General features: G+C 42.9%; 2 protein-coding genes across 8 annotated transcripts in view; both read left to right on the plus strand.

Annotated features, from left to right (window-relative positions):
- Positions 1-11,091, plus strand: part of arhgap46a (Rho GTPase activating protein 46a) — a 30,094-nt gene extending 19,003 nt beyond the window's left edge. For 2 of the 3 annotated variants that reach the window (XM_026168773.2, XM_080301426.1), the window contains 8 exons: positions 613-2,044; positions 4,101-4,767; positions 5,001-5,093; positions 7,109-7,182; positions 7,454-7,653; positions 8,194-8,285; positions 8,380-8,549; positions 9,428-11,091. In XM_026168773.2, coding sequence (XP_026024558.1) covers positions 613-2,044; positions 4,101-4,767; positions 5,001-5,093; positions 7,109-7,182; positions 7,454-7,653; positions 8,194-8,285; positions 8,380-8,549; positions 9,428-9,622 — 2,923 coding nt within the window. In that variant the 3' untranslated portion in view covers positions 9,623-11,091. The remainder of the gene's footprint in view (positions 1-612; positions 2,045-4,100; positions 4,768-5,000; positions 5,094-7,108; positions 7,183-7,453; positions 7,654-8,193; positions 8,286-8,379; positions 8,550-9,427) is intronic. The other variant, XM_026168774.2, reaches the window with a different exon arrangement.
- A 1,997-nt stretch (positions 11,092-13,088) lies between these two features.
- On the plus strand, positions 13,089-24,268 carry phf20a (PHD finger protein 20, a). Of its 5 annotated transcripts, none has more exons than XM_026168776.2 (17): positions 13,089-13,250; positions 15,286-15,392; positions 15,988-16,153; positions 16,429-16,513; positions 16,816-16,892; positions 17,000-17,588; positions 17,703-17,753; positions 17,861-18,130; positions 18,375-18,569; positions 18,677-18,772; positions 19,402-19,557; positions 19,909-20,090; positions 20,196-20,295; positions 21,622-21,817; positions 21,922-22,363; positions 22,649-22,829; positions 22,955-24,268. In XM_026168776.2, the coding sequence occupies exons 2-17, from the start codon at positions 15,310-15,312 to the stop codon at positions 23,095-23,097; spliced, it is 3,012 nt and encodes a 1,003-aa protein (XP_026024561.1). In that variant the 5' UTR covers positions 13,089-13,250; positions 15,286-15,309; the 3' UTR covers positions 23,098-24,268. The 5 variants fall into 5 exon arrangements, with proteins under 5 accessions (XP_026024561.1, XP_080157554.1, XP_026024560.1 ...); XM_080301428.1 differs by having other exon boundaries at positions 13,151-13,250; positions 16,790-16,892; XM_026168775.2 differs by lacking the exon at positions 13,089-13,250 and adding an exon at positions 13,780-13,806.
- Positions 24,269-24,296: the final 28 nt, after the last annotated feature.

Genomic DNA, 24,296 nt, shown 5'->3' on the forward strand with positions numbered 1-24,296 from the left:
CAGTGGGTCATTGGTTTATAAGTTAGCCTGGCCTCTCAGCCAAGTTCAACTTCAAGTAAGTTGCACTTTGAACCCGAGTCAAGATATCATCTGCCCACTGCTGCAATCCTGACTTTTCTCAGATCAACCTCTTTTCCCATGGTCACAGTTGCTTTTCTAGTGTTTCAAATGTTTTTCAATCCTTAAAAATATCAAATATTACACATAACTGAACTTACTATGTTCTCCAGACATCTGAGACAAGCGTGAGGAGGAATGGATGTGTTTCAGTGAAATATGTTCAGAGAGTCATTATTTTTAGCCTCTTTAGCTACAACACACACTAAAGTTATTGTCTCATGCTTTGGCATGGCTATTATGACTGCCAGACTAAAAATGGAGTTAAGTATTTGGAGGTCAGTGAAATGTTTGGAGAAGAATGTGTGGATTGCTGCAGATTTTTTTCCCCAGCCCTGTCAGCAGTGAATATTTCAGAGTAGAGGAAACCTAGCCAGTGGCTGTATGACTGCATACATATGATTACATGATTTTTACTGCCTCTTGATGTTTGGGTTTATATTTAGACTTGATTATTTGTCTGATCTCATTGTGTGCATGTTTTCCCCTTTTCAGGGATACTTCTCAAAGATGGCAGCCAGCACCTGGTTCTAAGGCAGCCATGTTGGTGAAGGTGAACAGCATGAGCCGCACCCAGCCCAACCCAGCAATCCAGCAAAACCTCCAGCAAAATAAAGCCAATACCTTCACCCTCCACACCTCCTGCAACAAGGCCCAAGGGGGACAGTTCAGCTCTGCACAGGGATATAAAACAGCCCCTTCCGGCAAAATGACAGGTGACACACGTCAGGCCCATCACCTGAGAAAAGCCAGCAACGGCAGCTTTTGTTTGGTGACGTCAGACAGTAGCCATCCCAGTCCACTCCTTCACAGGTCACAGACGAGCACACCACGCCCCGTCTCTCCCCATTATGGCTGCACTGCTCCAATCTATGATGAGCCAGTTTCGGAGTGCCCTATATATGATGAACCCCCCACAGACATGGAGGTGGAGGGGGCACACTTGTACAATGGACAACTTCTGTCTCGTTTGACACCTACCCATAGTCTCCAGAAACCCAGACTCCTCCAGCAACCTGCTTCATCTCATCCAGGGTCCAGACACAAGAGAAATCCTTCTGCTTCCGACTACAGCCCAGCTGGCCTGGAGTGTATCAAGCACATGGTCAACGTGGACCCCAAACAGGGGCTTCTATCCAGCTCTCCTGTGCCCACGCGTTCCCCTTCACCTACCTCCAGGCAAGACCCTGTATTGACGCAGCCTCAACCGTATCCACATCCCCACACTCACTCTTTACAGCAGGGTCGAGGTCAGTTAAGGGACAGGGAACCAGGAACGCCAGGCCCAAGTTCACTGGACAAGAAACAAAGCTGGCGGGTCCTGGAGGCCACTGTGCAGCGCGCCATGGAGGCTCGGCACAGCAGGCAGAGCAGCCAGGCCTCTCAGGACTTCCCCTCCTCGACCCCGCAGGCCACAGCAAACTATCAAGACTCTGGTTACTCCACTGGCCCCTCCCCGAGTCTCAGGCGAAAGAGCAGGAGAAGGGTGGGAGCCGGTGGTGGTGCAGGAGGTAGGCCAGGGTCAGTAGGCAGCAGTGGGGAGCTGTGCGCCCTCAATGAGAGGTTGATGGCCGAAATGAGGGAGGTGGTAAGTCGCTCCAACACAATGAGAGAGGTGAGAGCAGGGCTGGATCCAGAGATGGGGGAGAGGGTTGTTGTAGCTCGGACACGCTCCCCCGCAGACTCACTTAGGTGGTACGGAGGAGGAGGGGGACGGGGGTCGGCAGGAAGGTGCGCATCTCGAGAGGACCTCACTGGAGGCCCCCGGACAATGAAAGGGGCAAGTACCTGTGACAACCCAGCCCTGACTCCTCTGGAAATGCCAGGGAGGCAGAAAAGAACTTATGAAAAGGTGGATACCTTGGAGTTGAGTGTCAATAGCCAGGCCAGCCTGTCGTCACCAGAGACCCCAGGACCACCCTCCCAGGTAACCCCCTTATGTTTCTGTGTGTATTTGTGGGTCTGTGGGTGGGTTGGTGAATGAGTGACGCAAACAGCAAAAAGTTTATTTTGTTACAAACAACTACTTACGATTGTAAGATAAGGGCTCTTATCCAGTGTTTTGATACTTTCCTGTTTGATTAAGAGATCAACTGTTTTTGTGTGGTCTGTTTTCCTCAGCAGGTGTGCTTGGATTCAGCTTTGTTCAGTTTGAGCGCTGGTTACTGATATTTGTCGAGAATCAATATCTTAGGAGGAAAAATAAATCAGTTTCACTGTCAAATGAATATTTAGCTGCTGCTTTTATATCATCAAGTTTGTATGTTCTGTGAGAGCTGTGAGTGACAGACAATATTTTGCAGTAATATTCTTCTTTACTATTAGGTCCAGTTATATTTTTTTTTAAACATAATTTGGTATTTTTTTTATTATGAGGTCTTATGGCTTATTAAAAGGTATCCATAAAAAATTGCTGTGAAAATGGAAAAACAAATTTCTGACCTCTATTTGGACTAATGTAAGTAGCATAGCAGCCAGTTCCAAGGTCTGCTTCTTCTAATCAACAGGCACACACCTCATGCATCCGTAAATGTTAAAATCTCTATATAAAGCCGTTTAAGTTCGCCTCTGCAACCCACAGTGATTAATGTTTGATGCAGCGGTTGCGTCTGGGATGAAAACAATAGGCCTAATCCGTTTCTTTGAGAAGAAATTAGAGGATTTTGTGAGTAATGCCTCTTACATTCCAGTCTTGAGTGCCTAAATGTCCCCAGGACATTTGACAGTGAGCAGGCTGAGCACCACTGACAATAATGGCCACAATCCCAGCAATAGCTGTCATCCTCTTACCACCGTCCATCTGCCCTGCCCTGCAGGTACTGTATACTCACATGCCAGCTCTGTGCTTGGGCATCTGGGGCCCATGCCAGGCCAGAAAGATTCAGGACATGGCTTCCCTTGGTCAGGAAGGAGAGCCACTGTGGCCCATATGGCCCATGTTTGGCAAGGAGTTACGAGGCGGACTGGTACCACGGCTTATTGGTACCACTGTAGCTATAGTCTGCTTGACAACAGCCAAGGCCCCCTAAGTCTGTCCTGGAATGTTCTTCAGACCTGCTGTTATGTCACTCATAGATTATAGCTGGTTATGTGTAATTACAAAAACTCTACTCTAGAAAATGTAGTGCTAGAGTTCTTTTCTTTTCAAAGAATGCACTGGAACAATTTTTACAGAAACAATCCTTTTCTGTTCCCACTGTTCCTTGTACTGATCCGTCTGTTAACTAAACAGTTTAATTTACTAAAATGAGTCTTTTACATAGTAAAATGTATTCTCTACTTCATCAAGCATTCAATTTGTTCATTTCATCTAGTACTATTTTAAAGCTGTAGTGGATTCCTTTTAAAGCCAAATCACAGACCTGCTTTATTTGACTGAGAAACAAAAATCTGAAACCCAGCTTGTCTGGCACTCATCACTTCCATAGGACCGCAGGGTCTCGTTAAAGACATGTCAATGCTTTTTAGGTCCCATTAGTAAATCTGAGCTTTGATTTTGGCTCAGGGTTTGTGTTGTTCTTGGCTGTTTGGGGGATATGCGTCGGTTACTGGATTCCTGTATTAAGAGAGCCAAGGTGCTCCTTTCACATTTACATGGCCACGAACTCAACCTCAGGGATCACAGGGAAGTCTTGTGCAGAGCATAGATGTAACTCGGTTAGTGTTAAAAAAAGATTCTTTTTTTTGTTTGTTTTTTGGTGCCACTACGTGCTCACCTACTGTTCAGGACAGGGTTCATAAGGATTTGTGGAGATTTCTTCCTGTTTCAGTTCTTTGCTGGCATTAGGGAATAAATGTGCCAGTCCTGCAACAGTCCCCCTCGAGTCCCAGCACTGCAGAGCCGAGCATAGTAGGCAGAAAGCAGCCTGCCTCTCAAAGGCTGCAGCTGCATGCACACAGTTTGCATATTTGCTGCACTCTTGCCTCACATCCTCTCTCCTTTACTTCCTCTGTCCCATGTCCACCCCGTGTCCTCCCTGCAGGCCAGCACCCTAGAGCTGCAGGCTCAGTTGGAGAGCAGAAAGAAAGGCATGGTGGATGGACGGACTGCTTCCCTGGGCCCCCACCGCCCCACCAACCACGACAACGCAGAAGGAGGTGATGGTGCGGGTGGAAGAGTAGGAGGGTCTGCCTACCAACTCTCCTACGCCACCCTGCGGCAGCCCCCACCTCCTGACATTGGCATGGAGGACTGGGCCAGCAAGCATCTCAACATGCACACACAGGGACTCTTCCGGCGCCGGGTCTCCATCGCCAACATGCTGTCTTGGAACCGCGGGTCCATCAAAAAGCCCATGCTCATCACCAGCAATCGCGCTGTCAGGAAGGAGGCCTGCGAGATGTTCAAGCTCGTCCAAGCTTACATGGGAGACAGGCCCTCACGTCTCGACCGCCGTCACTGCGCCCTGCTTATCATTACCAAGTGCTGGGACATGCCGGGGCTGCGGGACGAACTGTACGTGCAGTTGGTGAGGCAAACCACAGGCAACTCCAGCCCCAGAAGTTTGGCAGCAGGCTGGGAGCTGATGGCCGTCAGCTTGGCCTTCTTTGCCCCCTCCCCAAAGTTCCGCTGTTACCTGGAAGGCTACATACAGAGACACACGGAGCCAACCAGCGACAAGAAATGTGAGTCTCAGACTGAGCAGCAGGGTGGGTCACCTTTCTTTCTTCTGTACCTCCCTGTGTTGTCTGATTAAAGTAGTTCCTGTTTTTTTTTTAATAGTTCTCATGTGTTCCTCCTTGCCCTTCTATTTCCCATTCGGATTATATTTCTGTTTTGTCCAAATGATCAAGTGTAGTATGATGAGGTGTGATCTTACTACTGGCTCTGTTTTTATCTAACTGATATTTATTTGACCTTTGCTATTGTGTGTGTTTCGTAGTGACCCAATTCATACTGGAACAACAGGAACTAAAGCTTAAGAAGAATTCAAAGTCCAGAAAGAAGCGAAAACAGAATTCAGAGGAGGAAGAAGGTACATTTTTTTTTGTTTATGTCCCTTTCAGTCCAACATATTACTTTTTGAAACAGTTTTCCCCACTTGGTCATGGTTATCTCTTGGACAGGGCGGGGGAATAAGTTTAAAGATGTTTTTCTACTCTCTTTAAAACATGTCTGGAGTCCAAGCAGAGCAAGCCATTACAAATCAAATATATCAGTCCCTGCAGAGTGACCACTCTGAGTGGGATGGAAAATGCAGCACTGTGCAGTTTGTCAGTCGAGTACATGCTGATGTACTTGCCGGCACCATGAATGGCTTCTTAGAGAGTTGAGCTGAAAAACAGTAGGATGAGAATTTCATGGGGCCCTGGACACAATTGGCCACACTGTGATTCGTATCAGCGGCCTCTCTCTCTCTCTCCCTGCCACTTGTTTGTCAGACGGCCTTTTAAGTGGATAGCTACTCATCAGCACGTGCCCTCATTAGACCAACCCACACTGCCAGCTCTGGTGATGATGTCACCAGAGAGGAACCCAATCTTTTCAACAACAGCGGCTACACGCTTTGTACTTCACTGACTCAGGGCTTTACGCTGGAAAACCTCAAGCTGACTAATGGGTCAAAGAGAAAGCCCACTGAACCTCGCTGAGTAACTCTAATGGCCAAAAAGAATCCCGATGACCGCCAACAAGCAGAAAAACAGTATGAAGAAAGCTGCTGTTTGTGTGGCGGGTTAAAGAGCTGGAACGCACTTTGTGTTTTGACTAGCTCAACAAGCAGCTGTGAGCAGCAGGTGTGGGAGTCCAACATGGGAACTAAAGCTGAGGTCTGGCCTAGTGTGGCCTTGGAAACATCTACACGTTTGGGATCAGAAGTAGGGCTGTTTTCAGCCAGCACTTGGAGGAGCATTTTGCAAATAATGACGAAGACGAGACATAAGCCTTCTCTTTATTTTAATGACTCTGTTTTTGTTGTTGTTAAGTTTCCCTTCAGTCTATGTGTAGACAGGTGTCATGCCGTTCTCAGCCTGGTACGGTACACTCAAGCTCTTAATGAGCTCATATTTCTCCCGGGCTTTGGTTGCCTGGGTGTTGTGTTTTTCATGCCAGCAAGTCTGATGTAAATATAGACCACCGCTAGTGTTTAAACCCCTTCTTCTCACTGCAGTGCAGGGGCTCTACACTCTTGCTTTTCTTCCTGTAAATGTTGGGAACTGTTTGGGGTGGGGGGAAAGCCAATCTTTGCCAAGATCAAGGGCAAATTATTGGTATGATCTCGCTAATTAGACATAATTATAGTCAGACGTGGGCAGATTAGCAGAAGTTGCAAACTTGCATAGGAGTCACCTGTTTGCTATAAATCTGTAGACTCTTGGGATTTTTGGGAATGCACTGGAAAGTGTTACTTTTTAAATTATTGTCAGTAAATTTGTCCAGTCTGGGCCTGATTAAGGTTCTTGATAGAGCGAAGTTTGAATACAGCACTAGAGCTTCAGAGTTTAAGTATTTATCACACTACACAAATATGTAGATATATATTTTTTTATAAGCTGAAAAAATGACTGAACAATCAGCGCTCTATTCTTTCGTGAACTCTAGGTGTAGAAAATTTCTAGGAAGATCAGGTGCTTTTTGAATCAGCTTTTTCTTTTAGGCATTTCTCATCCAGAATAGATCTGGACCCTGCTTTAGGGCAGGTAGCATACGGGAAGCCTCTGTGCTTCTTATTCACTCCAGAGGCTTTTATGTCTTGTGTGTGCTGATGAATCACCTGAACATTGGATGTGTGGGCTGGATCTTGACTCTGAGCTTTTGTTCAGCAGCAGTAAATCTTCCCTCAGCCTGACAGTTTAGCCGGGCCTGCTTTAATCCCCATATGCCAGAATCACACTGTCAACAAGTCTCTCCAATTACCAGTGCCTGCTTTGATACTCTATGTGACATCAGTGGGGAAAAACAGCTTGGGAAAGAATTTCAATCATTTATTATTTTGTGTGTTCAGTAATGCCTGACGCTTAAGGGGTTTACATATTGTTCCTTCTCCCACAGGCCTCCCCATCAGCACCTATGCCAAGTTCTGCCACCGGAAGCTGCAGAAGGTTGCAATCACCGGTGGCAAAAAGGTACGCTAGAAGAATAAAAAGAGCTATCAAGGTGTTTCAGTTCCACATGATAAAAGTTCAGGCATATCAGTTTTAAAGGTCTGATGTGAATCATCTTAGATAGCGTCACAGAGAGAAACATAATTACAGGTATGCCTACAGTCACAGGTATAGACATAAACACAGACCCAGTCATTGTAGCACAGCTGCAGACACAACCATCATTAGTATCACGGCCCCTGATATACCCAGGTTGTAAATCCTCCCCCTGTGCTTCCTTCTCACCCTCCAGGGTCTACGTAAGCCCACTTTGGAGGAGATCGACCACAGCAGACGGGCTATTGTCACTCCCTCCCTTTTCGGCAGTTCTCTGGAGGAGGTGATGGAGCGGCAGAGTGAACTCTTCCCAGACAGGAAACTGCCCTGGGTGCAGGTTCAGCTTTCCCAGTACGTTCTCGCTCTGGGCGGAGCTCAGACAGAGGGCATCTTCAGGTAAGACATCTAAACGTATGTGTGTGGTCTCCTTTAGCCACGTATTTCTCAGCGCTCTCTCCTTGAGCACAGTACACAGAACAGACAGCAGAAAAAACACTCCCAGGACAAGCACTGTTTTGATTTGATACTTCATGATATGTGTTTACATTACAGCTTAAGCCTACAAGCACGTGGGAGCTTCACAGCCGAGTGTTTGTGTAGGGTTTTCACCAGCAAAATGCAATCCTGTAGCATCTTGACTTGTTTAGAAAACGTTTGCTTTTCACTAAACATACTTTACGCAGATCTCTCTCTGTGAAACATCTACATAGGGAAATTCCTGAGGAGGGTGTTGTTTGGTTATATTGCTTATTCTGTTTTTGTGTTGTTTCATGCAACTACAGCAAACAAAGCAAGAGTCACCAGGCCACATTTGAGGCCAACTGGGTGTGCGTGAGGAATGGGTTTTGCCACCAGGCATGAAGAATGTGCAGAGTAGAAGTAGAGGTCCCTCTTGTGGCTGCTGGTTGTAACTGTAGGGTTGCTTTTTATCCACAGGGTTCCTGGAGATATTGATGAAGTAAATGCACTGAAGCTCCAAGTAGACCAGTGGAGGATTCCAGAGAACCTCTCTGACCCCAATGTTCCTGGTGAGCGCTGATTTTTAAATTTGAAGTATTTGATTGTTTTCTTCTTGGAAGTTTTTCTTTATTAAAATAAAATCTCTTGTCATGTCTCGTTCAGCCTCTCTGATGAAGCTATGGTATCGGGAGCTGGAAGAACCCCTCATCCCCATGAACTTCTACAAGCAGTGCGTCACTAACTGCGATGACCCAGTGGCGGCCATTGCCGTGGTGCAATCTCTGCCTGAGCTCAACCGGCTCGTTCTCTGCTACTTCATCCACTTCCTGCAGGTAACCAATAAGCTGACAGATTCATAATCTTGTCACGCAGGGTCCTTAGTCATGGTGTAGTAAGTCAACACCATTGTGATTATATATACACATGTTTTGTTCAAAACAAAAGATCAGTTAAAACTGAACTTTACACTAATAACAAAACTCGGGGGGGGAGAACGTCACATAAACATTTAAGAGTGGTTACAGTTGTCTGTAAGTGAAAGCACCACTCATTCAAAAAGAGCTGCAATGCAGAAGTAAAAGGAACAAAACAAAAACAATGATGAATCAAAAACTAGAATGAACACAAAGTATTGACTTAAAAGGTGTAGGATGACTTAATTGAGCCGTCTTACAGAGCACTTTGTCATGAGCAGACCTTTTTAATGTAGTCCACCAGATTAAAAAACAAGACAAAAGAATAAATTCTTGAACAGTGTTAATCATACCTAGTGTTTGTTTACCGTCCTAATAGTAAACATTTTTATTATTTACAGTGAATTACACATTCTTAATCAAGTTTGCTTGTCCTTGATCATACATTTAAAAACAAATATTCCTCTTAGTTCAATGCTACACATTTACAAGTTGCTGAATCCTATCTCAGCTGTAGGGCGAGAGGCAGGGTACACCCTGAACAGGTCACCAGTCTATCACAGGGCTAATAGAAAAAGACCCACTTTGGAATAACCAGTTAGCAAAACAGAGTGTTGGTAAACTCTTAAAAATCTCATTGATTGATTTATAAAGTAATTATATAATAAAACTATTGAGCATTTGACCTTTTTAAATAATTGAATATGACTCATGCATAAGTGACTGTAGGTTTAAGTTCAGACAGTTCACACACCTCCTGATTGCTTTTCCTCTCCTTCCTTCACTTTTATCTCCAGGTATTCGCTCAGCCATCCAATGTCGCAATTACCAAGATGGATGTGAACAACCTGGCCATGGTGATGGCTCCCAACTGCCTCCGATGCCAGTCCGACGACCCACGGATCATCTTCGAGAACACCCGCAAGGAGATGTCCTTCCTGAGAATGCTCATCGTTCACCTGGACACCAGTTTCATTGAAGGGGTGGTGTAGAGGTTGCAAAGCACAGAGAGTGCACCTCAGGGGCTGATCAGCCCTCAAACTTGTCCAGTTATACATTAGAAGCATGCAAAAATACTGTCTCTCTGTTCAGACCGCACTGGAAACTGTTGAGGTGAGATATTAAACTTCTTACAACACAAGGAGTGCGAAAACCGCTTTAGCTGGGACTTTGAGCCCTTGTGCTCTCCTGCTTTCTTACTGAAAGACGAACACACCACCTTAGGATTCACTGATTTTGATACTAAAATCCACAGTGACTGCTTACAAGTGGTTCACTTTAATGACTGTATTTTCTAACCGCTGCATGTGAAGGGGTTTACCTTTATTTCTTATCTAATTGGTAGAACTATAGTTACATGGGACAACTGGGCTGTGCAAAGTACAAACTTAGTTTCAGAAATTCCTTACTTGCACAAAAAAAACATAAGGCAGCAGTGTTAACGCTCTGCCTTTTTTTCTCCTCTCCCCACCCCTCTGGTTGATTTTATTCAAGCGTGTGTGCGTGTGTGATTGTCAGCGTGTGAACAAAAGGCACAGCCTTCTATTATGTACAGAAAATTGAACATATGAAATGTAAAAGAGATCTTGTAATGGTGTCTTGTTAATAAGCTTGCCTGTGCTGTTTTGAGTAGTCGTACTGATAGCCGGTCTCCTCGTATTTAATTTTACGAGGCATATAAAGCCACTCCACCGCAATTATTCTGATAGACTACAGAGGCTTCATTTCAAAGCACAAACTAGAGGGATGTGCAGAAAGCTCTTGATAATGGATGGTGGCAATTTTCTAAGCAAATAAACATGGAACTACTTTGATTTTTCCAAATTCAAACGATTGCCTAAGCCAGGCGGGAGTGTTAATTCTAATTACAGCTCACGCTGTAACAACGTGGGAGGCTGGTTATTCAACTGATAATACACTCTCTATTATCTGTAAGATAAATTTCAATTGGAATCAAGTTCTCTTGTGTTTGTGGTCCCTATGTTATGCTTTTTTTTTTTTGGCTCAGGTCTTACTATAAAACGGGTGTTCGATGTGAGAACTGTACATGGCCTCTCTCTTTCTCTCTCTCACAGACTGAAAATTTGATTAACCTTAACACAATCCTCCTTCGCTGAATATTGATTTAACTGTCAAGTGCTATGAGAATGTAAACTGAGCTTTTTTGTGCCCCTCTTTAAGGCTTTGTCGATGTAAATATTTTACATGTAAAATAGTAGTAACTTCCTGTAAGTGTATTCTAATGGTCTGGGTTATGGTTGAGCTTAACTGTTGCTGTAAAAGAGCAATAAAAAAACTTTTGTGTTGTAATTAACTGATCATTTTTCTGCTGTAACCGCTCATCTTACGAACATAGGAATGATTCAAACCACTTTCCTTGTACATGCGTGTATGTGTGTTGGCATACTTTCTCATCGTAATAAGGAATGATTGTCCATGAATAAAGATTTGTTCAAAATTACTGTTGGATTCCCTAGTGTGTGCAATTTATTTGTATTTTGATTTTTTTTTGTTTGGGGCAGTTTGCCTTTATTCTGGTAATAATAGTTTGTAAAAAAGCGTGGAAGAACACCAAGTAACAAAGTCCTCTGATACCTCTGTGCAGTGGCTTAAAACTGTACAGTTCAGCCTGTATTAAAGGGTTTCTTGAGAGGTTATGATAAATCACTAATTTTCAATCCAATCCTTTACCTGACCATTTTCAAAGGAATGTTTTTGTTGTTTGTTAACAATGTCCCATGAATCATTCACAGGGGTCACGACTCTGTGATAGGCCCCAAGCCAGATATTTTCTTGGGCCGTTATCACCATGTGGGTGGCTGTGGCTCAGGAGGTAGAGCAGGTCATCTGCTAATCAGGAAGTTGTTGGTTTGATCACTAGGTGCTCCAGTCTGAGTGGCCAAGTGTCCTTGGGCAAAATACAAAAGCAGAGTGCTTTCATTGGAGTGTGAAAGTTGCACAGAAAGCACTTAAATGTTAAGTGAGTCCTCAAGCACAGTAATTCAAGAATGGACTAAGCTTTTCAACTAGGCTACCACAAGCTAAAAACAGTAACACAAAAACAGCTGTAACGCTCACAAGAATGGAACAAATGAACCACAGGTCCTCAGACTGCATGGACGGGTCACCAAACCTTCACACTTATTTATAGAATTCTTCATTCAACAATTTGCAATAGACCAACTTCTGCATATCACACACACACGAGAGTGTGAGTGGATGTTTTCATGTAAGTGGAAACAAATATATCAGTCCTGTTAATCTTTTTATTCTAAACATAATTTTAATACATAGATACTTTTTAGGACCTTGGCTAAAAGAGTTCAGTCTGTGCTGAAGAATCATGGTGATCATACCAAATATTGACTCTCAAGCCCATTAGACTTTTACATACTCAGTTTTTGCCTTATATACAGATTTTCTGTTTATGTTTCTTCATTTCAATAAATTACTGCACCTATTTTTATTTTCTAATTGTTTTTTCTTTTGTATAGACTAACATTTTATAATAAAATATTTTATAATATTAAAATGTTGAGCGTTTTTTTATTTGATTTAAGGGATTAAACAATGTTTAACTACTAAAGTATACATTGATACATCAGTTCAATGTAATTATATCATTGCAGTTTAAAATGTTCATGGATCTAACTCTCAAAAGCAGAAGTAATACGCCTTGACGTTTTGCAATCAGCCAGTCTGTCTTGCAGTGTGTTACACAATCACACCCAGAGAATGAGAATCCATTTTTCCTGTTTGTCCTTAGACTCACAAGGGAAAGCGTTAACAATCAGATATACCGGATCCCCCCCGACACACACACATACAAACACACACTTCTCCACAATTGTCATTGCCTTCACTGTACATGTTCAAATATTTGTCATTTTTATGTTCATCACTACACAAACTTCACTCTGCTTCATCGGTCATTCTGGTGCAAAGCTGCCAGAGCAGCATAAACATTAAAGCCAGATAATAGGAGCTCTGGGCTTTGCCTTTGGGACTTGAACAAGTAAAAGAAAAGAGATCCAGGCGAACATACACCGGGGAGACACTCGTGTCCCCTGGGCATAGTCAGGGACTGAAAGCATCACTATTCTAAGATCAAACCAACAACTTATTTAGGAAACATTAAATACAATTTAACATTATACAAGGAACAGCTGTACTAAAAAGCCATTGAAATTCTGATTTTTGTGCTTGTATTTATGCCTGTGCCTGTATTTAGACTTTATTACGGATTTATACCGCATGTGACTTACATTTCTGATTTCATTTACTGCTTTTACATTTTTGTACATATTCATAATTATTACAGTTTATAATAGATAAAGTTTGGCAAATTGCAGGTTATTAAATATTTAATATTTATCTATACATACGCAATGAAACAGACTGTATTAGATGAGACGTCCTATTGATATTCACAAGGGCTTTGGTCCGTTTAATGCGCATGCGCATCGCAGAAGCACACTGCCCGCGCCGGTGGTGAATGCAACGGGGAGAAATTTAACTGCGTGGTCTTGAGCTGACAGGCGGAGCCGGCGGTTCCTGTGCTTTTAAGCAGTTACACAGCAGATTATACATCGAACCGGACAAATAGAGACTGGTAAACAGGTAAGAAGCTTGAATATCCTCACTTTGCATTCGACAGATTTAAATTCCCAGTAATATCGTGACCGAGGCCCGGTTGGTGGGTGCATCAACAGCGGTATGGTGCCGCATGTCGGCTTTTTGAGTTCAAAACAAACGTGACGAAGTAGGTAATAAAATGTTATACGAGTACATATCGGTTTTGTATTTGTTATATAGCAGGTGTGCTTTCAGGTCCTACGGTCTTTGTTACTCTGTGCTTTGAAATGTCTGTGGCTGTTTAGTTGGAGAAGTTTATACTCGGCATTTCCACGCCGCGCGCACACGCAGCCAGAAAAGTATGAAAAAGTAGGCCTTCTGCGAGGCCGCGAACGGCTCTGTGAACGACAGCTGCTCGCCCAATCAAATGTAAGCGTCCCGCCTCCACAGTGCTTGTTCGACGAGTGTTATTTGTCAAAGGGTCTGACGTAGGTGTCAGTTACTTTCGCGCTCCGCCCTCCGGTTATAAAACACTGGACAATAACGCGTCTATAGTGGTAGAAGTGGTCAACAAAAGGAAATCTGGGAAATGTCGAGTCCTGTTAGTGTTTTTTCTCTTCAGCTTTTCCCCCTTTTATTAAATTAGATAGAAAATAGCGGTTGAACGCTGTTAAATGTATTGGGTGGGCCGGTGGTAAAATACTATATGGGGTTCCGTTTTCCTCCGCATATTACAATGCGAAATGTGCTACTCCACACATAGTCTTAGCGGATAATTTTGAGATTAAAGTAATTTTTATCACCTGTTTCATGTGCCCTGATTGTGGCATCTTACGTCTCTTGTGCGTCTTCTGTGTCCGTGTCGCTGCCGTCTGTGTAGCTCTCTGCACGCCAATAAACACCCGATTTGATCTTAAATCCAGTATTTTTGCCGAGCAGACTATTGCTCGCCTCTTAATGTAGCGGGAATACCCTACGTGCAACCATAATGGTCTTTACCATTGTCTCCCATTGTGTCTATACGTGAAATCGACTGACCAAAAAAACACGTGGGCAGGGTAGTGTGAAGATATCCGGTTTGTAGGTTGCGCTGAAATCCGGAGTTACTCCCGACAGTCTCCGCTATGGTGAACCGATTAGGCTCCGTCGTGGACAAAAGTAAGATGCTGTGGTGCATGGTGTGAATTTTTAGTTGTTTAAATAAAAGGCACCGGCATGTCAGTCTGTCCTGTGTACGTACGCATGACAAAAGAAGCGATGTTATCGGGAGGATTTCGGTCTATTCCTCTGCTCGACTCCAACGACCCTCATTATTTTTTATTTGTATTTTTGTTATAGCTGAAATAGCGATCATCGGTGTTATTCTTTATCTGACAACGGCAGTTTAAGCAGAATGTGCTGTTAAATTAATCCCGTGTTAGCTCGGTGCAGAAATGTCTTCCTGCTGTAGTGGTGAATGCCTACAGTGAGCACATTATCTTTGTCATTCTTAAACCGTCTTTCGATGTGGTTGATAAGGATACACTGAAATCGCACTGTGATCAATTTGATTAAAACCGCTTAGGAGCCTGTGTGAGGACATTTGATTATTTTTTTAATTTTTTAAAGACTCCTATTCTTTGAGGTAGTGTTTGCTGAACATCTGGTACCGGCTACATATTCACCACCATTTGAGGGGCATGGCTCACCTTACTATACCAGTATTTAATCTCTGCACACTGTGCCACACCATGTAACAACATTTGTAATCTGTAGCTTGTATAAGCCTACAGTGGTAGTATTTTTCCCTTGCTGGACAGGGTTATTGTTCTTCTGGCACAAAGGGGGTGTCTTAGATTGGTATTCAGATTTAAAGAGTGATTTATTTTTCCAGTCACTTGGTGAAATATTTAGGAAAGACCACAGGCACACACAGAGTTGACTGCATTATTATCTGTAAAGACCTTGACGGTCGTGTGTGTGTGCACATGTGTATTGTGTCCCTTGTTCGGCACAATTTATGTCTCTTAGTTGCAAAACAGAGGTCATATGAGTGCAGATTCTTTTAATGGTTAATGTGTGTGTGTGTGTGCGCATACAGGAAGGGTGCCTTGATGTGGGCAGTATGAGTAAGACGCCCCCTAACAGAAGAGGGATAACATTTGAGGTGGGAGCTCAGCTTGAGGCTAGAGACAGCCTCAAAAACTGGTGAGTCATGGCCTCACTCATTCCTCTCTCATCCATTTTACTGTTCACTTCCCCCTCACACCTAAGTTTCCATTCCTTGTTTATTTTCGGGCCTGTATTACAGTAACCGTAATGTTTGATGAGTGTCCTCAAGGTGTCCCTTAAGCTGTGAAAATCATGTAAAAACATGTTAAATTCTATTTAAAGGAATTATCCTTGTAAATGTGTGATAAGACTACATCATTAGAATACTGCCATTGCAAAACTAAGTGGGAGGAGCCTTTTAAAATATGAATGTCTTTTATAATAGACCTGCACTCCTTCTGACACAGTTATGTATAAATGCAGTTGATATTGTATACAACAGTTTAGTGCTAAAGGTATCATTTAAAAATGAAAACTAACTCCACTACAGTAAGGTGTAAATGCCCAGCACACCATCCACTAAGTACAGCTGTGCCATGGTTCATTGTATTTTATGTGTTTACATTTTTAAGCTTGATTTCATTTCTAAAGCCACCCTCATATGTTTGAGATAAATGATAAGTGCTTAAATCACTAGACTTGTCATTCATTCAGCCTTTCTATAAACTAGCCATTGAACTTCTTCCTGTAGGTATGCTGCCAACATTGAGAAGATTGACTATGATGATGAAAAAGTGTTGATCCATTACCGGCAGTGGAGCCACCGTTACGACGAATGGTTTGACTGGACAAGTCCCTACCTGAGACCTGTAGAGAGAATTCAGCTGAGGCGGCAGGGCCTGAATGATGATGTACCTGTAAGCTAACAGTCATGCTTGCTTTGAAGTGTGTAGCGTAGAGACATTCTGCCTTGTCTTCTTTACCCTTTGTTGCACAGTGCATTACTGCATTGAACTGGTCTTAGCGAAATGCGATTCTTGGGTTTTTGTATTTGCATAAGTTCAATGGTACTGCTGCTTTTACTTACAAGTAAAAGTGTCATTTTTAATAAAACTATAGGAAGCCTTTAACACCTCCACCTCCAATGCAATCTTTGAAATGGTGCCAACAGTGTCACATCTTTTCCCTCCAGGCCTTTAATGTGAATGACAAAGTGTTGGCCAGCTGGTCTGACTGCCGTTTCTATCCTGCTAAGGTCATTTCGGTTAATAAAGATGGTGAGTATCACATTAAGTTAATGGGCTTAAATGAGTTTCAGTCATGGATTTGTTACTAGTTTTTAAAGTTTTGCATTTTCATTGCAAAGTAGTGTTATATGGAGTATAGTCTGAGATCTTGTACGTTTGTTTTTGGTTTCAATATGAAATCTGTGATGTCGTCTAAGTACTTTCTCTTTTGTTGGGAATGCAAAAAAAAATCTAAAATGCTAGATTTATCTGATTTCTGCATAGAGCGATTGCCTCACACACATCACATTTAAAATGATCAAATAGTTGTATGTTTTCTTCATTCTTTTCAGCATCCTACACTGTGAGGTTTTATGATGGTGTCATCCAGACAGTGAAAGGAATACATGTGAAGCCTTTTACCAGAGAGGTACCAACATGTTTTTTTTTTCTTACAAATGATACGATATACTGTCGTGGATTCGACTACGGTTTTTAGATCTTTGTTTCTAAGCTATTTCTTTGCCCTGCTCACAGAGAGGTGGAGGGAAGTCTCGGTCTTCTGAAAGGAACATGGTTAGGAGGGCCCCAAACCGCAGAGACAGAAGGTCTCAGGAGAACGGGGGACCCAAGAACAAGCGAGCCAGACGCAGCACTTCAGACCAGGAGGAAGACAGCAACACTGAGGATGAGGAGCATGAACAGGGAATGGTAAATGATAAAAACAAGAAAACAAATGGTGAGCTAGAGGCTGTGCCCACTGTCAAAAAAGAAGAGGAAATCCCTGAGAAAGCAGACCAAATCAAGCCCAGGGATGTCGAAAAAGGGACAGGATTCAGTAATGGCGTGAAAGTCGAGGAAGACGAGAAGGAAGGTGGCGAAACGTGTCGCATCAATGGAGATGTGAAAAAGGAAGAGGTGGAAATGGAACAGACTGGAGCAAAGCCATATACAGAGTCACTCAAGCCATACACAGAGTTGCCCACTCAGATGTCATTGCAAACAGAGCAGGTGTCTGTCACTATGACAACCACAGAATCCAGTGGCGATGTGGAGCAGAAACCAAATGTCCAATCAGAAAGTGTTCAGGCCGCAGTGGATGTGCCGCCTCCTCAGCCTGTGAAACGTAAGTGTTAACGCACTAAATGAAGTCATTTAGCAGAAATGCCATTGGCTCTCTAGTGTTTTGGAAAGCATGTGAGCGCACTTTGAAGAGTTCCTTTCATTTATCTTTTAACAGCGGTAAGGAAGCAGGGTTTCCACAACCCCAACAGATTTAGCAGAGAACCATGTGAGTACATTTTAACATTTTTGAGTCAAGCACTGCAATTTCTCACACTCTTTAAAAAAACAAGAAGAGCTTTATTTACACCTTGCACTTCTTTTGTTCTGTTTCAGTGTATCGAGTTATCAAAAACCAACCTCCTCCTGTCCTGTCCATCAATCTTGATCACAACCCGTTCAAGTGCAGCGCTCCTGGCTGCACAAAATCATTCCGTAAAGCCAAGCTGCTGCATTACCACATGAAATATTACCATGGCGAGGAACAGCCCCCAGAGGCAGACCGCAGCCCCACAAGGAGCGTCCAGACTAGGGCCTCTGAGAAACAGTCTAGTGCCACTGGTTTGGATGGCACAAAGAGAAGGCGCACCATTTCTGCATCCATGCGTAAGTTATTCTTCAGTTTGTTATTTGTTCCAGATAAAGGGACAGAGGAAGAGTTTTTAATAAATAAACTGGGTCACTGCGTCGCTTTTTCAATAGTAGAATCTGAAATGCTGAGTCACGGCTTGCTGTAATTTTAAATCACATACTTCAGAATTGAGGCCAAGTGATAAATATATGCACGTCCAGCATTGCTTTGAGATCAGGCACCTTGGCTCATAAATTCCTTGTGATTTTTTTTCCTCAGAGTCTGTTGGAGTTGCCACGGCTCCGCGTGGAGAGCTGAAGGCTGCTGGCAGACGCACGTCAGCACCGCCTGCAGTCAACACTCAAGGCCATCAGCAGAGGGCACTGCTGAGGGAGAAAAGCAAAGAGAACCAGCTGGACAGGAATGGCTGTCAGCTGCAGGACAAAGACTCAGACAGGAGTTGCTTCGATATTGGTCAGTATGATGCAATGAAAATATGCTCAGAACAATTCAGCTTGTATGAGTACCAACCTGTTAGCAGTGTTTGCTGTACTCTCATGCAGCTGAACTCTTGCCCCTAGGTTCAGTAAAAGATAAACTGAAAGAAAAGCCTAAACAGAAGGACTTCCTCCGCATTAAACTCAAGAAAAAGAAGAAGAAAAAGAAGGCCAAGTCTGGTAAGAAGCAGGTGCTTGGCATATGGCTGCATCACATATCTGCTGCTCTGCATGCGCACTCACTGTGACATTGTGGGAATGGCTAGCCTGCAAAGCATCGTGCTCCATTCAGTCCTCTTGGTGTGGTGGTTGAGTCTGTGTGTGTGTGGGAGAAGCGTGATATTTGTCGTCTGCCTCTGTCCCTCCATAATGTCAGTCAAAAAACTCCAACATCTTGTCTCTTAAATCTATTGGTCAGCTTGATTTATTTTATTTTTTTAGATTGTTTTTAAAGTTCTTTTAGCTGGCAATACAGATGGAAAAAGCCAGATTTCATTGTGGCACTGATAATGACTGATCCGACATACAAGTCCTGCACTAGTGTTAATTCTGGGTAGCATTCACAGTGGTGTGTTTGGCATGCACACGAATGTATAGGCGGCGTTCCACTGACTAGTTATTTGACATTGTTCAGTCCTGAAATACGGGCTGCATGTTTGCCCCCCGATTGTTCTTGAGTAATGTCATTTGTCCATAATGTATGTTTGTGCCACATTTTCTCACTTCCTGATGGGCACTTGTTTTTAGCATTATTAAAGCTGACATTTTTGTTCAACATGTGCTTCCCCCCCCCTTCCCTGTATTAACAGACTGCACAGGTAGTGAGGAGAATATTGGCATCTCAGTATTGGGTCTTCAGTCCAAATTGAATTTGCCACTCAAAACTCCCCCCTCACACAATCACAAGCCCGAGGCCTACCCCAGCAGGCCTGGATACAGCTACTCAGAGCAGATACATGTGGATGGTGGGTATTTCTGATAGTGTGCGTGTATTGAATATGTGTGGATGTAGATGGGTTCCTCTCCCTACATTCTTCTGTTCCTTTCGGATTTAATCCATCATGCTGCAGATTTTTGTTTAGCTTGACTCATCTTTGTACATTTGATACTCATGCATGCAACAAGTCAATATAGTTGCCACATTTTAAACCTATGGTTGATTGAATCCTTTGCTGGTGTTCGCTGCCACTGCTTGCTTCATCATTTAAGCGGAAGTTTTATTTCGACTTAACAGGATCACCCACAAACAAATTAAATCTTAAGGTTGTGTCGTTCACTTGAAAACCCAACCGTTCGTTTTGTCCCTGTTACTGTAGACGAGGATAGTATCAGTGACTGGTCCACTGATAGCTGTGGGTGGAGTGAAGATGACTTTGATGTGGATTTGGACGTCACTACACCACCTCTGAGTGTGGACTCTGGTGCCTTAGACACCAGTGACCAAGAGATAGTGAGATGCATCTGTGAGGTGGAAGAAGAGAATGACTTCATGATTCAGGTGAGCTTGTTGTTGTTTTGTTTTTATTTTAAATCAGGCTTTATTATTTATTGCTTTTGAATCTAAGACTTTCACAATTGTTAAATACGTTTGTCTTGTTGTTAGTGTGAAGATTGTTTGTGCTGGCAGCATGGCACCTGTATGGGATTGTTGGAAGAAAATGTTCCAGACCGTTACACTTGCTACATCTGCCGAGACCCACCAGGTAAGGGGGAAAAATTTTATTTGTTTATTTTTTTTAAAAGCAGACCTAGAATTATACTTTCCAGTGAGCACGAGGGACTGTGCAGATGTTCGCGCACAATTGTCAGCACAGAATTTACATTAGTTTAACAACTGTGCATGTGCCCCGTGTGACAGACCTCAAAGAAATATAATAAGAATCACATTGGATCTCCAGCTGCACAATAGAGTATGGTCAAAGCCTAAGACTGCATCATTTCCATCATAAAGCTTGCTCTGCTAATCTGTTAGAAATAACCATTTGCTTCTGCTGTAGTTTTTACTTCTCTCTCTCTCTCTATTTTGCACAGTTGAGGAGCGTATCAGGTCATTTCACTGCGTGTTATACTTGTATAACTATGTACGTGACAAATAAAAGGATCTTGAATCTTGAAAAAGTGTAACCGGCCATCTAGTGGACAATAAGAAAATGACAATGTCCAAGGAACATTGGACAATACGAAAAATTATATTTTTAAAGTTGTTCCAAGTTCTAAGATTGTGTCCCTGTGGCTCTTGTTGGATGCTAAATTGTTTAGCCAATAATCAGTAATCATTTTTATGTCATATGACTCATTTTTGTTACCCTAATTCTCATCCTCTTCCTCCTCCTTCTCCTGGTTTGAAGATGCTATCATTTCACTGTGATTCTAAATGCTTACTGGACTGTACATGATATCATTGTGTAACTTTAAATTGAGATTAGAATGTTTAGTCCTAATAACCATAGTCATGACTTTTGACATACAATATTAGCATTTTAAAAGGAATTCTGCTTCATATTATTACCTTGTTTTTTTTTAAGACAGAAGTTTTACACTTAAGTGTGTCGCTGTATGGCACAGTACACTTTGCTTATATAGAGTCATAAGTTCCTGGTCTTCAAAACACAGCTAAATTACAGAAACTATGAACATTGCTGGCTATTGTTTTTAGTTGGTTATTAGTGGGAACTAAACAATGTAGTCTTCTGGGGTGTTTGACTGTGTCCACAGCACAGAGCTGCATGACTGTACAGTCCTGACTTTAGCTAAAAAGAAAATGTGTGAAGAGTGTGTTAATATTGCCAAGGTGGAGGAGTAAATGATGGAAGCTGATAAAATGCTGCTAAGCTAAGACTTTAGCACACATCTGTTTAGTTGACTTGGTTTGCTTACGTTTGTGTGTTCTGTTCTTCAATCTGCCATTTATTCCCAACCAACTAGAAAAGGAGTCAGACACAGTTTGGCTTGTACAGAGAATATTGGTGGCCTAACAGTCAAAGCATATTTTTGCCGTTACAGTTAATATTTAATTGTCTCAATTTCAGGTCAGAGGCAGAGTCTACGTTACTGGTATGATCGAGAGTGGTTGACCAATGGTCACATGTATGGACTCTCGTTCCTGGAAGAAAACTACTCTCACCAAAATGCCAAGAAGATCACCACCACCCACCAGCTGCTGGGAGATGTGCACCATGTAGTGGAGATCCTCAATGGTCTTCAGCTTAAGATGAGCGTCTTACAGTGAGTACAATTATTCCCAAGACAGGATATTTCTGACCAATGCACTTCAGCTGTTATTAATGATTAATCAGTCACACATTGGATTTTTTTCCCTGTACTTTCAGGAACAACTCTCACCCTGACCTGCAGCTATGGCGACAGCCCTGGAAGCATTTGGAGAGGTCAAGGATTGGTTCAGATTCGTGCCGGAGCAGCAATGCAATTCCATCTCCTGTGACTCCTGATGAGGACATGAACCGAGGAGAGATCTTAATGTCCAACGCTCTGGAGAAGCTTAGCCGGGCTGCTACAGCTGCCACCGCCTCTTCGTCCTGCTCCTCTTCCCCCTTTCCTTCCTTCCAAGACTCTTACATTACCAGTGAACACTGCTACCAGAAACCACGAGCATATTATCCAGCAGTGGAGCAGCGGCTGGTGGTGGAGACCCGACAGGGCTCTGAGCTGGAGGGCAGCATGAGGAGCACAGAGGAGCTGCTGGAAAGGGAGCAACGCTACGGAAGCCTGCTTGAGACAGACAAGCCCAAATCAACAGGCATCAGCAACAAGGTGGGCATTTGTTATGTAATTAAACTAATTAAACTGAGAAAAGCTGCTCTTCTGAGGGGGATATATAAGAATATACTTTTGTCAGCATTTCTCAGAATAACTCACCTCATGTGAGCATTAGATCTTAACTGCACAGGTCCCTTTTGGTTTATTATATAATTTAAAATGACTCCATCATAAACTTTGTTTTTCCTCAAAGTGAATACATTTACAAGTAAGTCCTTGTACAACTCTCATGTGGATTGTAGGTAAATCCTCCCATTTTTTTCCCTTAAAACTGTTCAGGCTTCATTGGGTGGCTCATGGTCACAGACTGAGAACAGGGACGAGGGTGTCAAGGACTCCGGAGAAGCTTCAGATAACAGCAGGCAGCATCAGCAGTGGCGGATCAACCTGCTGGATCACATAGATGCCGTCCAGGACGAGGTCTCTCACAGGATGGACTTCATTGAGAGGGAGCTAGATGGTAAGCCCTTTGACTTTAATAGCTTCTGTCCAACTAGGTCATTTAACTCACCAAACTGATTTAGAAATATGACTGATAAAATTTCACAAAGGTTCTCTGAAACAAACTCTACTTCTTGTCATCAGTGCTGGAGAGCTGGCTGGACTACACCGGGGAACTGGAGCCTCCTGAACCTCTGGCTCGTCTGCCTCAGCTCAAACACCGCATGAAACGGTTGCTGACACAGCTAAGCAAGGTGCAGCAGATCGCCCTGTACAGCTCCACATGAGGGCGTCAGAGAAGAGCAGCAGGTTCAGACGCCACACAGCCTGCAGAAGAGATGCAGTGGCTGAAGCTCACTGGTCACAGGCTGCAAAGATGACAGTATTCATGCAGGTCCAAGACTTTGTTGGTTCAGCACATTTGCTCTGATCTGACCTCTGCTGCTGTTTCTCCTTTTTTAAAAGGGTCCGTGTGGTGGAATCCAATGCCGTGCTCAGCTTGTGTCATATATGAATATTTATATGAACATTTATATGAACGTGTATGAAAAGTGAGCATCTTAAATCAGGATAAAACACAAGAAGTAACCTCGTAAATGCAGGAGAAAATCCTTTAGGACCAGACTACACTTCTGTGGTTTCCATGCAACTCTAAACCTTATGAATGCCTTTTGTCTGAGCTACTGCTTGAGGTTGTCCCGTCTCTCCCAGTACGCAGTGCTTTACATGCAGAAGAAGCTTTATAAGCAAATTGCAGTTCCTGAATCTACACTCTTTGCAGCAGATTTCTGAACACATTTTCACTTTTTTTTTTTTTTTTAAATGGTTTTGTTTTGCATAACCTTGTCTCCCAGAGTTCAGTTGTGGTCATCTATCATGCCGTAATTTGTCAAATTCTTTTGGTAAATGTGGACAGATAGAAACTTGAAGACATCTAGTATGTAATGATGCTGTATAAGCGGTCCCTACAAAAAAATCTATTTTTTTTGACCTCCTCTAGGGTTTGTTTTCCACTACACTGTGAAGTTATTTTTGTTGGGTATCAAAGGCATCTTATTTTAGCTTTACTGGCAAAAGGAAAAGTTTTGTCTAAAAGCTGTCTGCTTGTCCGTTCACCCATTTTATCAGTTTGCGTTCCTACTTTAAATTACTCCTTGGATTGTCGTTGCTATAGCACTTGACCTATGATTCACTGAAAATTGTAATGTGGACTTGTCTCTTCTTAACCTATCATCTTGTGTCAGTGACATATTACTCAGAAAACCTGTAAATGTGTTCTTTTTCCTGTATTCTGTTTATTTACAGTAAATCGTTTGTTTGTAAATATGTCATTCTTCTTTAATGAGCATATTGTATGCTACTGTACTGTGTGTCTGGTTTAGAAGCAGGGGAAATGTCCAGAACAATGCAAACAGATTTCCTGGTACATAAATAAAATATCCTTGATATTAATCGCGATGAACATGTTCTGTATGTTTTCTCATAA

Source organism: Astatotilapia calliptera, chromosome 5, assembly GCF_964374335.1.
Source record: "Astatotilapia calliptera chromosome 5, fAstCal68.1, whole genome shotgun sequence".
In the NCBI taxonomy this organism is placed as follows: domain Eukaryota; kingdom Metazoa; phylum Chordata; class Actinopteri; order Cichliformes; family Cichlidae; genus Astatotilapia; species Astatotilapia calliptera.

Excerpts from the sequence above, each read along its gene's own strand:
- phf20a (XM_026168775.2), top strand. Across the intron at positions 18,131-18,374 it reads CACCATTTCTGCATCCATGC|AGTCTGTTGGAGTTGCCACG; the intron begins GTAAGTTATTCT and ends TTTTTTCCTCAG. Across the intron at positions 21,818-21,921 it reads CTTAAGATGAGCGTCTTACA|GAACAACTCTCACCCTGACC; the intron begins GTGAGTACAATT and ends CTGTACTTTCAG.